This window comes from Cricetulus griseus, chromosome X, assembly GCF_003668045.3.
Source record: "Cricetulus griseus strain 17A/GY chromosome X, alternate assembly CriGri-PICRH-1.0, whole genome shotgun sequence".
NCBI classification, from domain to species: Eukaryota; Metazoa; Chordata; class Mammalia; order Rodentia; family Cricetidae; genus Cricetulus; species Cricetulus griseus.
In genome coordinates, this window is record NC_048604.1 from 88,950,091 (window position 1) to 88,966,390 (window position 16,300).

The 16,300-nt window shown below is 37.9% G+C and overlaps 1 protein-coding gene across 1 annotated transcript; it reads right to left on the reverse strand.

Moving 5' to 3' along the window:
• Positions 1-6,542: 6,542 nt before the first annotated feature.
• On the reverse strand, positions 6,543-11,021 carry LOC113837655 (odorant-binding protein-like). Its single transcript, XM_035449745.1, has 6 exons — positions 10,959-11,021; positions 10,372-10,511; positions 9,380-9,450; positions 7,821-7,931; positions 6,841-6,942; positions 6,543-6,559 (listed from the first exon to the last, which is right to left on the reverse strand). Exons 1-6 carry the CDS (start codon positions 11,019-11,021, stop codon positions 6,543-6,545), a joined length of 504 nt encoding a protein of 167 aa, XP_035305636.1.
• Between the last annotated feature and the right edge of the window lie 5,279 nt (positions 11,022-16,300).

The window sequence follows — 16,300 nt, forward strand, 5'->3', positions numbered from 1 at the left end:
TGGTCTCCCAGCTATCACTCTGGGGGCCAAGAACTCCCCAATGTTCGGGTCAGCTGTTTCTATGGGTTTCACAAGCCTGGTCTGGACCCATTTGCTCATCACTCCTCATTATCTACAAATTGATTCAGTTCAGTTCAGTGTTTAGCTGTGGGTGCCTGTTTCTACTTCCACCAGCTGCTGGATGAAGGCTATAGGATAGCATATAAGTCAGTCATCTCATTATCAGGGGAGGGCATTGAAGGTTGCCACTCCTCAGTTCCTTAGATTATTAATTGGTGTCATCTTTGTAGATCTCCACAAAATTTTCCTAGTGCCTGATTTCTCTTTAAACCTATAATAACTCCCTCTATTATGGTATCTCTTATCTTGCTCTCCACTATTCTTCCCCTGACTCAGTCTTCCTGCTCCCTCACGTCTTCCTCACCCCTCCTCTTCTCCCCTGCTCATTCGCCTAGCTCCCTCTCCCTGCCCCATGCTCGCAATTTGCTCAAGAGACATTGTCCCTTTCCCCTTCTCCGGGGGACCAAGTATGTCTCACTTAGTGTCTTCCTTGTTTCCTACCTTTTCTGGCAGTGTGGACTGTAGGGTGGTAATCCATTGCTCCAAGTCTAAAATCCATATATGACTGAGTGCATATAATGTTTGTCTTGTTGTGACTGGGTTACCTAGCTCAGAATGATTTCTTCTAGTTCCATCCATTTGCCTTCCAATTTCAAGATATGTTTTTTTTCTGATGTGTAGTATTCCATTGTGTAACTGTAACACATTTTCTCCATCCATTCTTCACTTGAGGGGTATCTAGGATGCTTCAAATTTCTGGGTAATATAAATAAAGCTGCTATAAACATCGTTGAACAGGTGTCCTTGTTGTATGAATGTGCTTAGTTTCGGTAAATGCCTAAGAGATGAATTGCTGGATATTGTGGTAGACTGATTCCCATTTTCTGGAGGAATCACCATACTGATTTCCAAAGTAGCTGTGCAAGCTGGCACGCCTACCAGCAGTGGAGGAGTGCTCCCCTTTCTCAATAATCTCTCCAGCATAAGCTATTATTGGTATTTTTCATTTTAGCCATTCTGACAGATGTAAGATGTTATCACAGAGTTGTTTTGATTTGCATTTCCCTGATGGCTAAGGATGTTGAAAACTTTCTTATGTGCCTTTCAGCAATTTTAGATTCCTCTGCTGAGAATTCTGCACCCGAATTTTTCATTGGATTGTTTTGGGGCAGGGGAGGAGGGGAGGGAGAGGGACCTGGGATTGAAGAGTAAAATAATTTTCTTTCTAATAAAAAAGGGGGGAAATGGAAAAAAGAAACCCTTATGAGTGAGGTAACCAGTCACAAAAAGACAAACATGGTATTCACTCACTCATATATGGATTTTACACATAGAGCAAAAGATTACCAGCCTACAAAACACACCACTAGAGAAGTTAGGCAACAAGGATCACACTAAGAGAGACATATATGATCCCCCAGAGAAGGGGAAAGGGACAAGATCTCCTGAGCAAGTTGGGAGCATCTCAGGGGGAGGGAGCTAGGAGAAAGACAAGGAAAGAAGAGGAGGGATGAGGAGGATATAAGGGAGAGGGAAGTTTGTGTAGGGGGAAGAACAGAGGCCAGCAAATAAGAGATACTATTAAAGAGGGAGCCAGTATAGATTTAAAGAGAAATCAGGCACTAGGAAAATGTACAGAGAGCTACAAGGATGAGACCAACTAACAATCTGAGCAACAGTGGAGAGGCTACCTTTAATGCCCTCCCCTGATAATGAGATTGATGACTAACCTATATACCATCCTATAGCCTTCATCCAGAAGCTGGTTTAAGTAGAAGATGATATCCACAGCTAAACACCGACCTGAACTGGAATCCAATTGCAGAGAAGGGCTGATGAGCAAAGTAGACAAGACCAGGCTGGCGAAACCCACAGAAACAGCTGACCTCAACAAGGGGGAGCTCTTGGCCCTCCGACTGATAGCTGGGAAACCAGCATGGAACTGATACAGACCCCATGAACATGGATGTCAGTAAAGAGTCCTCAGAAATCTATAGAGACTCTTGTAGTAGATCCTTACTTTTCCCAGCATAGGAATGGAGTTTGGGAGCCCATTTGACATAGAGTGATACTCCCTCAGCCGAGACATACAGTGGTGGAACTAGGCCCTATCCGATAGTAGGAATTCTGACACCAGATATAGTAGGAAATTACCAATACGGAGTTAGGTAGAAATATAAGGGTATTTAATAGGGAAAAGCCTTACTTACAGAGCAAACCAGCCAGCCGGTGGTAGTCTGTACAACAAGAAGCAAAGAGAAACCGAAACCGAAAACGCAATCCCTTTACTCACTCTGATCACGCCCTCACAAGCCCTTAGGTACTCCTGTAGCCAGCCCCTAAGAAGGAGTGGCTACAGCTTCCCCTACACTATCCCAAAGGATATTACAGATCCGAAGATGCTTCATGGAAGGTATCAAACTCCCTGGGGAGCAGAAATGGTATGGGAAATGTAGGGTGTTAGTAGGGGCAAGGGTGGAGGAGAGGGAGCGGGAACTGGGATTGACATGTAAAACAATCTTGTTTTTAATTTAAATAAAAAAATGGAGGTAAAATGAAATTGGAAGAAGACATAGAGCACACAGAGATAAAATCACTTTGTTTGAGCATGAGGGAGAAAATGATGTCAATGTCCATCTCTATTGTGTATCTTTACTCACCATTCCTAACTTCAAGCTCTATTACAGAGCTATGGTCCTGAAAACAGCTTGGAATTGGTACAAAAATAGACAGGTAGACCAATGGAATAGAGTTGAAAACCCACATATTAACCCACACACCTATGAAAACCTGATTTTTGACAAATAACCCAAATTTATACGATGGAACAAAGAGAACATCTTCAAGAAACGGTGCTGGCATAACTGGTTGCAGACATGTAGAAGACTTCAGTTAGACCCAAGCCTATTGCCTTTCACAAAACTTAAGTCAAAATGGATCAAACATCAACACAAATCCAGCTACACTGAACTTATTAGAAGACAAATTGGGAAATACCCTTGAATTGATTGGTATAGGAGATCAATTCCTGAATATTACACCAGTAGCACAGACACTGAGATCAACAATTGATAAATGGGACCTCCTGAAACTGAGAAGCTTCTTTAAGGCAAAGGACACAGTCAGCAAGACAAAACGGCAGCCCACAGACTGGGAAAAGATATTCACCAACCCTGCATCTGACAGAAGGCTGATTTCCAAAATATACAAAGTACTCAAGAAGCTATTCTCCAAAACACCAAATAAATTAATTAAAAGGTGGGGTACAAAACTAAATTGACAATTCTCAATAGAGGAAACTAAAATGGCTGAAACACACATAAAAAGGTGTTCAACATCCTTAGCCATCAGGGAAATGCAAATCAAAATAACTCTGAGATACCATCTTACTCCTGTTAGAATGGCAAAAATCAAAAACACCAATACAGTTTATTCTGGAGAATATGTGAAGAAAGGGGAACACTCCTCCACTGCTGGTGAGCTTGCCAACCTGTACAGCCACTTTGGAAAACAGTATGGCGACTCCACAAGAAAATGGGAATCAATCTACCACAATATCCAACAATTCCACTCTTAGGCATATTCCCAAAAGGAGTACATTGATCCAACAAGGATATCTGTTCAAAGCTGTTTATAGCAGCACTATTTTTAATAGCCATACTGGAAGAGCCTAGATGCCACTCAACCGAAGAATGGATAGAAAAAATGTGGTACATTTACACAATGGAGTTCTACTCAGAAGAAAAAACAATGGAATATAGAAATTTGCAGGGAAATGGATGGAACTAGAAGAAACCATTCTGAGCGTGGTAACCCAGTCACAAAAAGACAAACATTGTATGTACTAACTCATATGCAGATTTTAGACATAGGGTAAAAGATTACCAGCCTACAATTCACACTCACAAAGAAGCTAATAAAAAAGGAGGACCCTAATAGAGACATACATGGTCCCCTGGAGAAGGGGAAAGGGTCAAGATCCCTGAACAAATTGGGAACACGGGAAGGGGGGCGATAGAGCTAGAGAATAAGAAGAGGAGAAGAGGAGGGATTCAGAGGACATGAGGGAGCAGAAAGGTTGAGTCGGGGGAAGAAGAGAAGAAAAAAAGAAATGAGATGACATAATAGAAGGAGACATTTTAGGTTTACAGAGAAATCAGGCACTAGGAAAAGTTCTGGAGAGCTACAAAGATGACAACAACTAACAATCTAAGCAACAGAGAGAGTCTACATTAAATGCCCTCCCCTGATAATGAGATTGATGACTGTCTTATATGCCATCCTATAGCCTTCATCCAAACGCTGGTGAAAGTAGAAGCAGAAACCCACAACTAATCACTGAACTGAACTGGAATCAAGTCGTAGAGACGGACGAATGAAAAGCAAAGGGGTCCAGACCAGGCTGGTGAAACCCACAGTAACAGCTGACCTGATTTCAGGGAATTCTTGATCCCCAGACTGATAGCTAGAATACCAACATGGGACTGATCCAGACCCCAGGAACATGGGTTTCTGAGAGGAAACCTCAGAAATCTACGGGACCACCTGTAGTAGTTCAGGACTTATCCCTAGCATAGGTGTGGACTTTGGGATCCAATTCCATATAGAGGAATACTCCCTGAGCCAAGACACACGGGGTGGGCCTAGGCCCTATCCCAAAGGATACAATAGACTCTGATGACACCCTATGGAAGGCCTCACCACCATCCAGGGGGAGCAGAAAGGATATGTGATAAATAGGGTTTTATTTGGGTGTTTGTGAGGACAGTAGGGAGAAAGGAACTGGGAACGTATTGTAAAACAATCCTGTTTCAAATTCAAATAAAAAAGTTGAAAAAAAAGAAAATGATGTAAATGTACATTGAATATATACAATTTTCAGAACATTATTTTACATGGAACACAAAGAAAGGTTAAATAACAGGTTTTATACCAAAACGTCGTGATTTCATAGTTTCTTATTCATGTATGTAATATATATATATATATATATATATTACATAGCATATGTTATATCTTTAGACTTCAGGAAAATGGATGTAGCAACAGTGACTAATAACTTTTATTCCTTGATCCAAGCCCTCAAAGAAGACTGCATCTGCCTTTAATTTTATCATAGCTAACTATATTCTAAGAAATGCTTGCAATACCCACAGGAAATTTTAATACATCTGTGTATGTTTGTAAGGATTGGTATTTATGCAACATCATTGTCATGAGTTTATTCTTCAAACATGAATGACTCACATGTGCACAATTTAAGCATATCCTAATGGATTTGCTTACTGAAATCATTTAACAAAAGATAATCTCCTGAAATGGACTTTTGAAAACAGATTTCATCCTCCCTTTTCAATACTGTGGAACATGCAGGAAGAACAAGGAGTTTCTTATGTGAATTCTTTTAGAGTGTTAGGGACATTCATTGCAAATCACTCTTGACAGCTGAAAGTAAATATGAAACACAACATAAAATATACTTCTACAGTGTTCTCACCCATGGCTCTCCAATAAATGTGACATTTCAAATATTACAATAGTTTTTAATAATACGGATATCATTTGTTACACCAGAGTGATTATTTTAATTATCTTAGTGTATATTCATGTGTTTTTTTGAAAGAGATCCATTTCACAAGGTATTTATTGCTTCTTGAAACACTTTATTTAATCAGTCAAAAAAGGAACAACAGCAAATAATAGATCATTCGATGGGAAAGGAAAGGTAAGCCAGGAATTTGGTATGTGGCATCCTGACTTCACAAGACAGAGGACAATTCATTTAGAAGGAAATGGTGATTTGCTTGTGATGTTGATTCCGTGGTCAAGAGGATATGATGCATAATTGTCATCCTGTTCTCACCTTGAAAATATGAAAGCAAAAATTATAACATCGTTGAACAGACAGGAAAGACTTCATCCTTGAGAGTGCATGAATATAAAATTAAATATCACAATACAGAGTATACAGAAGGGATTATACACAGACAGTTCCTTCATTGGAAATCACCAACACTTTGTACTTTGGATTTTATATGAGCACAGTCAACAGTGAATAATGACATTCTATGTCCCCACATGAATATGTAGATTGAGAGGTTTCAAAGAATGTATTGAAACTCTCAACATGCTTATACAATATCTGTGACAAATTATATTCCACAATCATAAGTAAAGTAAGATTTTTCAAATAATAGGAAACATTTCTTGATGGAACATTCCTCAAAATAAATATATTAGCAATTCTGAATAAAAGTCCTTCACATTGTTTTGTACATAAAAATTTTCTATTCTTCATTTTTATCACTGTAACATTTTCAGCATTAAAACTCAAATAATATTCTGTCTTCATATTGCCTACTTTTGAGTTCATTTTATCCTTTGTCAAAACTTACTTCTAATTTGATGTTAGAAGGACAAATCTATTCAAATATCAGGATGGTTAGGCATGGTTTCTGTTTCTACTCACCTACAGAAGGTCTTCATTTAGGACAAGTATCTGAAAAAGAACATGAGTAGGGTAAGGAGTAACAGAAGTTTTATCATAAGAATATAAAAACAGTTTTTCCATGATTATTGCTACAAATGACAACTGAAAGATAACATGACTAAATATAATCTGAATCAGTGGTTGTACTAACTAGATAGATGGATAAATAGATAGATAGATGATAGGTAGGCTCTGTGTGCATATATACATACATAGATTATAAATATACATCCATATACATATACACATATTTATAAATAATGTATCTAAAACATATTCATTGAGTTTACCTGTAGCAAGAACATTGTGAATGTTTTCTTCTGGAATGTTCTTTTCATGAGCAAATTCCACAAGTTTTTCGTGTTGTTCAGATGTCAAAGGTTGACCTTTTCCTGTATTGCATTAATGATAATGTCAGAGAGTTGGTCAGTAGAATTCTGAAGAATTTACATTGTTCCCTTAGTTTCCCACTGTGAGGTACAATTGAAAGACCCCAACTTTTCCAAATTCACCTACCCTGGGTGGGTAATAACAGTAAATTACAATTTTCCAAATTTTCCATGTACACAATGAATAACTTCTTTTTTATTTATATTAGTTCAAATTAGGAACAAAGTTGTTTCACATGTCAATCCCTTCTCCCTCTCCCTCTCCCTCCCCTCACCCCCACATCTCCTCCCCCACCCCCAACTTACTCCCCACCCCACCCACCCTCCATTCCCTAGGCAGGGTAGGGCCCTAATGGGGGCTCCGCAAAGTCCACCACATGATCCTGGGCTGGGCCTAGGCCCTTCCCCATGCATCAAAACTAAAAATTACTTCTCTAGAGAATTCACTCATCTGAATCCCATCCACATTCCAAAACATAATGCTAAAGAGCTATGAATGCATGTCAATGTAATATTCACAACTCTCCTGATTCTATACACTGAATTTCATGTTTTAATTTGGTGTCCACTTGATCAAATAATGCTCAAAATGGTCTGAACTTTGGGAAAATAGTATTTGCTCCACTCTTTCCATTGAGGAAACATGAACATAAACTCTTCCAATAGCCTCCCTCATTGTCCCTAGTCTTCAATGACCATCCTACTGGATTTACACTATAATGTGAGAGATGGTCCACACAACAATGGGATGGTCATTTAGTGGACAGGATTTTGGAACTCCCATAACACTGATTTGGAGGGGATTGTGTGAATCTGACTTCATCTTCATTTGCAGAGTGATACTTTTGCTACTATTTGAGAGAATCCACTCCCATTCTTACCAACAACATAAATCAACTTTGTTTTCCGGCCGTCTCGGTCCACATTATCGGTGACAAAGACAATGTTCTCTGGTGTTGCATGTACAGGTTTAAATGTATTGTCACCTTCAACTGTAATAAAAGAAATATTTCAAAACTCAGTGTCACTGATTGTTCTAACTGATATCCTAACATTAACTTTGACTCTTACTCTAACAATCACCTTTATCCATTATCATATGACACATGTGTACAAAGCAATTCCTGGACTCCTTCATTTTGTATATCCCATCATAATACTGTGACCAGTCATTTCTGCTCTTCAACTCTAATATTGAATCCTATGTACAGGTAATTTTCCATTTCTCTGAATTCCTTGAGTCAAGACTTTGGGACAAATCTGTTGGGTATTCCTTCCCCAATCAACCAGGTCCCAAAGGCCACTTGTCCTGAAATTGTAAATATCTGGTGTCATACCACGATAATACACAGTGAGCAAAAGTACACATGTGCATAAAAAGATTGTACTAATTAATAATATGCACTAAATTTATCATTGTGTAAGATTGTTGATGAATAATTGTAATGGTAAACATTTTGAATTTGACAGACATTCATATTGTATGCATGTGTCGGTCTGTCTGTTTATGCCCATGTAAGTTGTGTGTGTGTGTGTGTGTGTGTGTGTGTGTGTGTGTGTGTGTGTGTGTGTGTTTGCACGTCTGCATGTGAATGCATGCATGCATGTTATATTTTGACTCACTGACAATAATTAAATATAAAAGTGGTTAACATGAAAATAAAAGGATTTATAAGATGTGGTCATTTTATATTACAGGATTGCCTTTTAATCCATGTAAATTTAGGAGAGAATGAGACTTGCCACAAGAATGTGTCCTCTGTTCATTTAAATTAAACCAAATGTCAAACTGTGTATGATTCGTTACAGTAGTGTTGTTGGTTTTTTTTTTAGCAATTCTTACAAAATTGAAGTACTCAGTCTGAAATTCTTAAACAGATTTTCAATGAACTGCTTTTCAAAATTGAAGCTAATCATCTGAGGATCAAATTTTTGTGATCTCTATAAAATGTGAGACAAAGAATCTTTGAAATGGCACTGTTCATTTGAATTTTCACAAATCAAGGGTGACAGATAATATCTGTAATACAAATACTTGAGAACATGAGGCAAGAAGTTTGCAAAGATGTTCAGGACACGGAGACCTATTAGTGAGTGGTGGACTTGTCCAGTAACAAACAGAGACACTTTATGAAAGAAAACTTACTGAATACTAACTGACTGGGAATGAAAATTTTCATGCAGGGAAACTATTTGGAGACAATTTGCTAGAATTATTCACATCTTTCTGTAATAGTGTTCTTCTCCATGTAAACATCAGATAACCTCCAATGTAATCTGACTTTGATGCATATGTCAGAGTATTGGAAGGAATGATACCCTTCCAAGTAGCAAAAATTGTTCTACATCCATGTACCTATGGGTGGCTGAAGTATCAATGTTAATGTGCACACCCACATTGCCTTTGTTCAGAGAGGAAGCTTCCAGATCCCATACTTACACTGTGTTCGGTATGTACCATCTGCTTGTCTGTACCCAATGACTTTAGTCTTTGAGCATTGGTTATTTGCACTAAAAATCAAACAGAAAAACCACAGTTTGTTCTTTATAATCTTTGAATTTATATTAAAGATGTTCAGTTGATATAATGAACTTGAGGGCTAATAGGATCTATGAAGTCTTTACAGGGCCAGGACCAAAACATCTATGCTTAGTTCACTTTTCCTGATCCTTATTTAGAAAGTATCAACATATTTTAATCATACAGATGACATCCTTTATTTCTACTCATTTTGCCTAAAGCTAGGAAGGCTCTCATGTCTTCCTCATCCAAACTTCACTATACAGTGAGTATGATTTCAAATATGCTAATTCTCTTGTGCTAGTCCAACAATAATATATACACAGTCATTTTGCATGAGCTTTAAGTACTTTTATTGGTAACCAAAACCACACAATTTTGGCTATAACATATATTTACTTCTAAGCATTTTTATGTCTTATGGTGTTATGCATCTTCCATTGAACATAGTCATCCAATTGTCACAGAGAGAATCTTTGAAACTAGCGCTACAGAGAAAGGGAATCCCAAATTAGATTTATCTGAACTGTTTGTGGAAGACTATTTCATGACATCATCGACTGAATAACATAACATGCACAGCTTTGACCCAAAATGCTGACACAATCCTACTGACTTACTAGAAATTGGAACCTTGGTGTTCCCTGCATGTGATATTAGAGCATAAAATTCAACTACACACTTCCAACTACAAGGCCTTATAAGAATAATGACATGGAATTGGACACAGTGCCAAACTTCTGTGTGTTGTTCAGAGCTGACCCATCATGAAATAAGGTAATCACATTGCTAAAGGTGACGCCTTCAGTTTCATGACAAGAAACAAAATATTGCCCTGTAAACATAACAACATATAGGCTGAGGAATGCATACAGAGTCTGCTCAATTTACACAGTTGACAATTTGCTTACTTGACATAAAATGTGACTCCCATTTCACTACAGTCATCATTACAATCAATTTCACGAACGTAGAGTCTCATTGGTCCTTCTTTCTCTATCTTGTCAACATTGTTAGCAGCGATGGCAATGGTTTCCCATTTTCCTTGAAGCTGAAAAAAACAACAAAGGCAAACAAAGGAAAGAAATAAACAGATGAGTGTTACACATTCACATCTCTCATCACAGTCCTTGGAAATATGTAAACTCGCTGTAAATATAAATCAATAATATTTTGTTTATGATTTCAAGATTATGTTCCTAGTGATGTAGGATAGCCCAAGATAATATGATGACTCAATTAACATAGATCATTTTGAACCTGAGACTTTGAATAACTGTTCATGTTTTGGCCTTCTTATGCTCTCAAATACCACCCTTTATTTCCTTATTCCATTGTTTCATAGAGAGAAATCTGATTGGTGAAGTGTATCTGCATGAAAGTCAGAAAGCTTATTTCTTAAATATGGACTTGCATGGACTAACTGAATGATGCATCACATCCACAGAAATATGCTATTGAGGAACCTCAGATATATGATTAGACCAAATGAATTTACCTCAGAATAATCATCAGCATGAGCCAGGCCAAGGGCCAAAGCCAGCAGCAGAAACTTTACCATGGTGGCGCCTTCCTTTGCTCTTCTGCAGAAGCTCAAAGAGGTTAGTGGTTGTGAAGGAACTGAACTGACAAAGCTTTTTATACAGCCAGTTAGAGGGAGTTTCATGGAATCAACCAATGGTTATGCTCCACACTAAGCTGCATCTGTCTAGTATTTCCTCTTTGGCCCTGCCAAATGATGTATGATCTCATATCCCTAAACTAATGTGATTAGCCTTAAGGTCAGGTTATGTTGGGTTGAAAATTGATCATTTCTGTCACAAAGAAAGGACTATCTTGTTACAGCATTTAATAATGTTCTTGCTTCCAGTACTATGCTGGTGGGTAAAGGTCATGCTACATATGCATATGTCCTATATGATTCATAAAGCAACATGAAGAACATTTAAAATATTTTCCAAATATAAGCATAATAATGTAAAGTTAAATGAATTTAAGACAGATTGTGGGGTGATATGAGTTGGAGTAACCATGTTAGTAGAAGATAGATGTTAAAATTCAAGGAGGATTTCCCAAAAGGATATTGAAATATCTGGTGCTACTTTTAAGATTTTCCATATATTGACTACTTTATTTTTCTGGTACATTGAATTCAACTGCCATGGTACAGAGCTCCAAGCTCTGTATATCATTGAAGCTTAAGTCTATAAATAGTAGGAAAATGCTACTAGATGTGCACTAGTAATAAATACAAGTGTCATTAATTAAAAGGATCCAAATCTAGTGAAACAGTCTGTAAATACAATGATGTTCATAAAACTGTCTTATTGTGATAACAGACTGTACATTCAAGCTGAAAATTTTACTTTACGTTTGCTAAAGCAAAAACACTCCCTGCCTAGTTGAACTATTTACACATCAAAACCAAGGACTGTGTTGTGATGAGCCATAATATCTTGTCATCCAGTTTTATGGACAACCAAGAAGACTATTAGGACTCTGTAGTACTGTTTATCTTCTGGGGCTTTCATCTCTAACACAGGGAATAACCTACAATTATTATATTGGTAATTGGAGTTGAAAACCCATGGTTTCTAACCACACCATTATAAGGCATTAGTTGGCCTTCAAGACACCTTCTTTAAATTACACCCCATTATTATCTCTATTTCTTTTATCTTTGTTATTATAACACAATTTCATTGTTTTCAACTTCTCTTTACTCCCTCTAAACCCTCCAATATGCCTAGCTCTTCATCTCTTTCAATATTCTCAACTCTTTTTTCACCAATAATGTTACATGCATGTGATTTTCATGGTCTCAAGTGAGTCCTAAACTTTTATGTGAAGATTTGATCCTAGGAATAACAAAAGAGACACAACATGCCACAATTGTCATCTTAGGTCTGGGTTACCTCACTCAATAGGATGGTTTATCATGCCTGCCATTTACCTGCAAATGTCATGATTTCATTTTTCTTTTCCATGCAATAATATTACATACTTTATATGTACCACTCTTTTATTATCCATTAGACAGCTGAAGAACATTTAATTTGTTTCCTATTCAACCTGTTTGAATGGAATAGCAATGAACATGGATGAGAAACTTTCTATTAAATAGAATGTCAAGTCATTTAGACATAGTCCAAAGAGATGTATAACTGAGTCACTTTTAGAAACCTAAGAAATCCAGTTAATGCACCCTGTCCACTAATGCTAGGGGTCTTAGATGGGATCAACCTTCTGGGTTCTTGGGAATTTCCCTAGCATCAGGTTTCCTTGTAATGCCTCCCTATATGGAGATTTGACTTTCTATGTTCTTCTGCCCCAGCCCTTCCTTTCCTGTATTCAGATTGGTGACCTCCCTAACTGTTATCATAGGACTTTCATCCGGTAACTGGTGGTATCAAATGAAGACATCCAAATCCAAACACCAGGCTGAGCTACAGCAATCTGGTCAAAGAGAGGGAGGAGAGATTATATGAGCCAGGGGGGTCAAGATAATTATGGGGAAACCCACAGAGACAGTTGACCTGAACTTGGGTAATTACAGGAGCTCATGGAATCTAGACCAACTTCGGGGGCCCTGCATGGGACTGTCCCAGGTCCTGTGCATGTGGGTGACAGTTTTGTAGCCTGGTCTGTCTGTGGGATCCCTGGCAGTGGGACCAGGATCTATCCCTAGTGAATGTTCTGGCTTTTTGAAACCCATTCCATATGGAGGGATGTCGTACTCAACCTTGATTTGGAGGTGCTTGGTCCTGCCTAAACTAAGGGTGCCAGGCTTTGATGACACCCCATAGGAGGACTTACCCTATCTGAGAAATGGATGGGGTGATGTGGGGGGTGGTAAAAATGGAGGGAAGGGAAGCCATGTTTGGTTATCTAAAATGAATTTAGAGATTATATATTCATGAAAATTAGTATTCTCCACACTATTTTCCAGAGTTAATGTGCAATTTTACAGTTCCAACAAAACATGTCTCTGGGTTCCTTGTTCAATCTCCCAAACCTCAATTTCTCTCTCTCTCTCTCTCTCTCTCTCTCTCTCTCTCTCTCTCTCTCTCTCCCTCCCTCTCCCTCCCTCCCTCCCTCCCTTCCTCTACCTCTCCCTCCCTTCTTCCCTTCCTCTCCCTCTCCCTCTCTCTCTCTCTCTTTCAGTCTCTCACACACTTACACACCAACGCATACTCTCTGACTCTCTCTCCCTCTTTCAATGTTTGTATGTGTGCTTTCATGAGTGGATTGTGTGTGTGTGTGTGTGTGTGTGTGTGTGTGTGTGTGTGTGTGTGTGTGTGTGTGTGTGTACTTGTGTTTCCTTTTCAAATGACTCACTTAATGACACAGCCCCATTTTGACTGAACAGTCTCTTTTCTGACACTGTTTTAAACTTGTTGGGTATGCTGGATATTACACCATGCATGTTTACTTACACTGCACATAAACTAACAATTTGTTGTCTGCTAGAATTTATGGAAGGGGACATGGCTCATTGGATTGCAATCTTTATTTCTGAACTAAGGGCCACTTACAGGTAAGGGGAAAGAAGAACTTTGGGCAGCTCTATTCCTTACTTGTGAAGCCATTAGGGTCCAATTGCTATTTCCACAATTAAGGGCACAGCTAATAACATCCCTGATTAAACTCATAGGGCTACAAATGAAACTAAAATAAATAATACAGTGAGAGGGACTTGTTGGGTAGAGGGAAAGGGCTTAACAAGATTGAGATGACATGAGAGAAAATTAACAGGATATTTTGTATATGCGGGACATAGCCATCAAACATTTTTTAAAGCACATTACTGGAGATATCGACAACAAACCAACTTTTTGAAAAATGAAAAAGAAATACTTGGGGAGTACAGAATGGAATTTGAAGTACTTAGACAGTCTGTGATTCAGGTTCACAGACCTGGACCCATGAGCCACAGATAGTCTTTCTTCCATGAAATCCTTCCACCCTGTCCCAAGATGCAATCTTCTGTTTAGTGACACTCATACAATGTGTGTTCTCAACACTCTAGAAATAGAAAAATAACAGTGGAAGGGACACCAGTTCTCATCATTTCTTCACATGTTTTTGTTTTCTGTGATCAGTCAGTAAGAATGAGTGGACTATCCCCTTTATAATCCAGTTACAGATTGATAATATATTTCTGGTTTCTGACCTTTCAAAACACGTGGATGATTAACTGACTTCTGTTTTGCAAGAACTCAGCTGCTGTATTTCTTGGCTTGATGTGCAGGATCAAAATGAAAGGAGGCACTCACCTGACTGACTTATTTGCCTCCAACATTTTGCCAATACTCAGGCGCTGAGCACAGATACATTGTAATTTATATGATATAATTTCCAGTGGGAGTTTTGTTGTATATTTTCAGAAGGAATAACGTGACTTGAACATGATTGCTCCATTTCGTTATTTTCTATAGTCCACTGTTCAGATAATTGCACATTGATATTAGCAGTGTTCATTTTTATTAATGATATTAGGGATTTTGTCATACATTCTCAATACATGTTTGTTATACATAAATGTATTCAAATATCATCTTAGAATATAAACGTTCTATTAACTATTTTCAGCATATCTCAAAGTCCCAAGTATCTAAATTTTTAAAAGATCACCTCTGTCCTTCTATGACTCTCTCTCTCTCTCTCTCTCTCTCTCTCTCTCTCTCTCTCTCTCTCTCTCTTTAAAGGCATGTGCCACCACCACCCAGCTATGGATCCATTTTTCAACTGACCATACTGGTAATGTTTTTGGGAAAATGACTCTGAAACTTTTTATTGCATTTATTCATTTGCCTCCAAAATATGTTTATACTTATTAAGAATTGTCTTATGTGAATATCAAGATCCTCCTAGATATTCATTGACAACTGTCTCATTTATATTTTCAATTATATGGTGTATTTCTAAGTTCCCAAATTAAAATCTATTTTGTGACGCCATTGTGTTTTTTTTAAAAAAAAAAAAAAAGACACAAACACGTTTTAAAACATACTGGTTTACACTTTGAAGCTCCCCATGGAAGGCCTCACCCTCCCTGGGGTTGGAATAGGGGGTTGGTGGGGTCAGAGGAGGAGGAGAGGGAGAGAGAACTGAGATCGGCATATAAAAGAAATTGTTCCTAATTTAAATTTTTTAAAAAACCTACTGAAGTTTAAAGTGCAAAGTGTATCAACCATGACAATCTGAAAAGTATATTCTTTATTTTCAGTTGAGTGACAAATCATTTCAGAGTCCCCAGCCTCAACATGACCCTGAAGCTTTGGATTCCAGTTAATTCCTAGGCAATTTGCCTCATCTGTTCAGGTTGAGGTCAAATCAGGAAAGTTTCTAATATTTCCTTGTTCCTTTGCTTGATCTTCTCTCGGGCATTTATGTGCCAGGAAATTCCCTGCGTCCTTATTGAGTATGAACATATGCCCAAGCTAACTTAAGGAATTGGTTTTCTGAAAGGCATTATTGAACACTAAACACTCATTCCAATCCCCTTGTTTCTATCTATTCTCACAAAACACTCATACTACTTCATCAAATTTTCACAATTTTGAATGTGACAACAATTAATAAGGAAGTCCTGAATAGAGACAGGGAAAGTCATGGAGTACATGATGTGATTATAATATTAGATCTTAAAATTAAATATTTCACAATTATAAATTAATGTCTCTTATAAATATAATCTTCTATCTGCTTCTTTAGAATAGTATAAGGTCAATTATTTGCATTTCTTTAAAAGTCCCTTGAGTTTTATTTTATGTTAATCCCTCGAGTGAGGAGCCTTAAGGACCTATTTTGATGTGGTATTCAGGATTAAAACAAGAG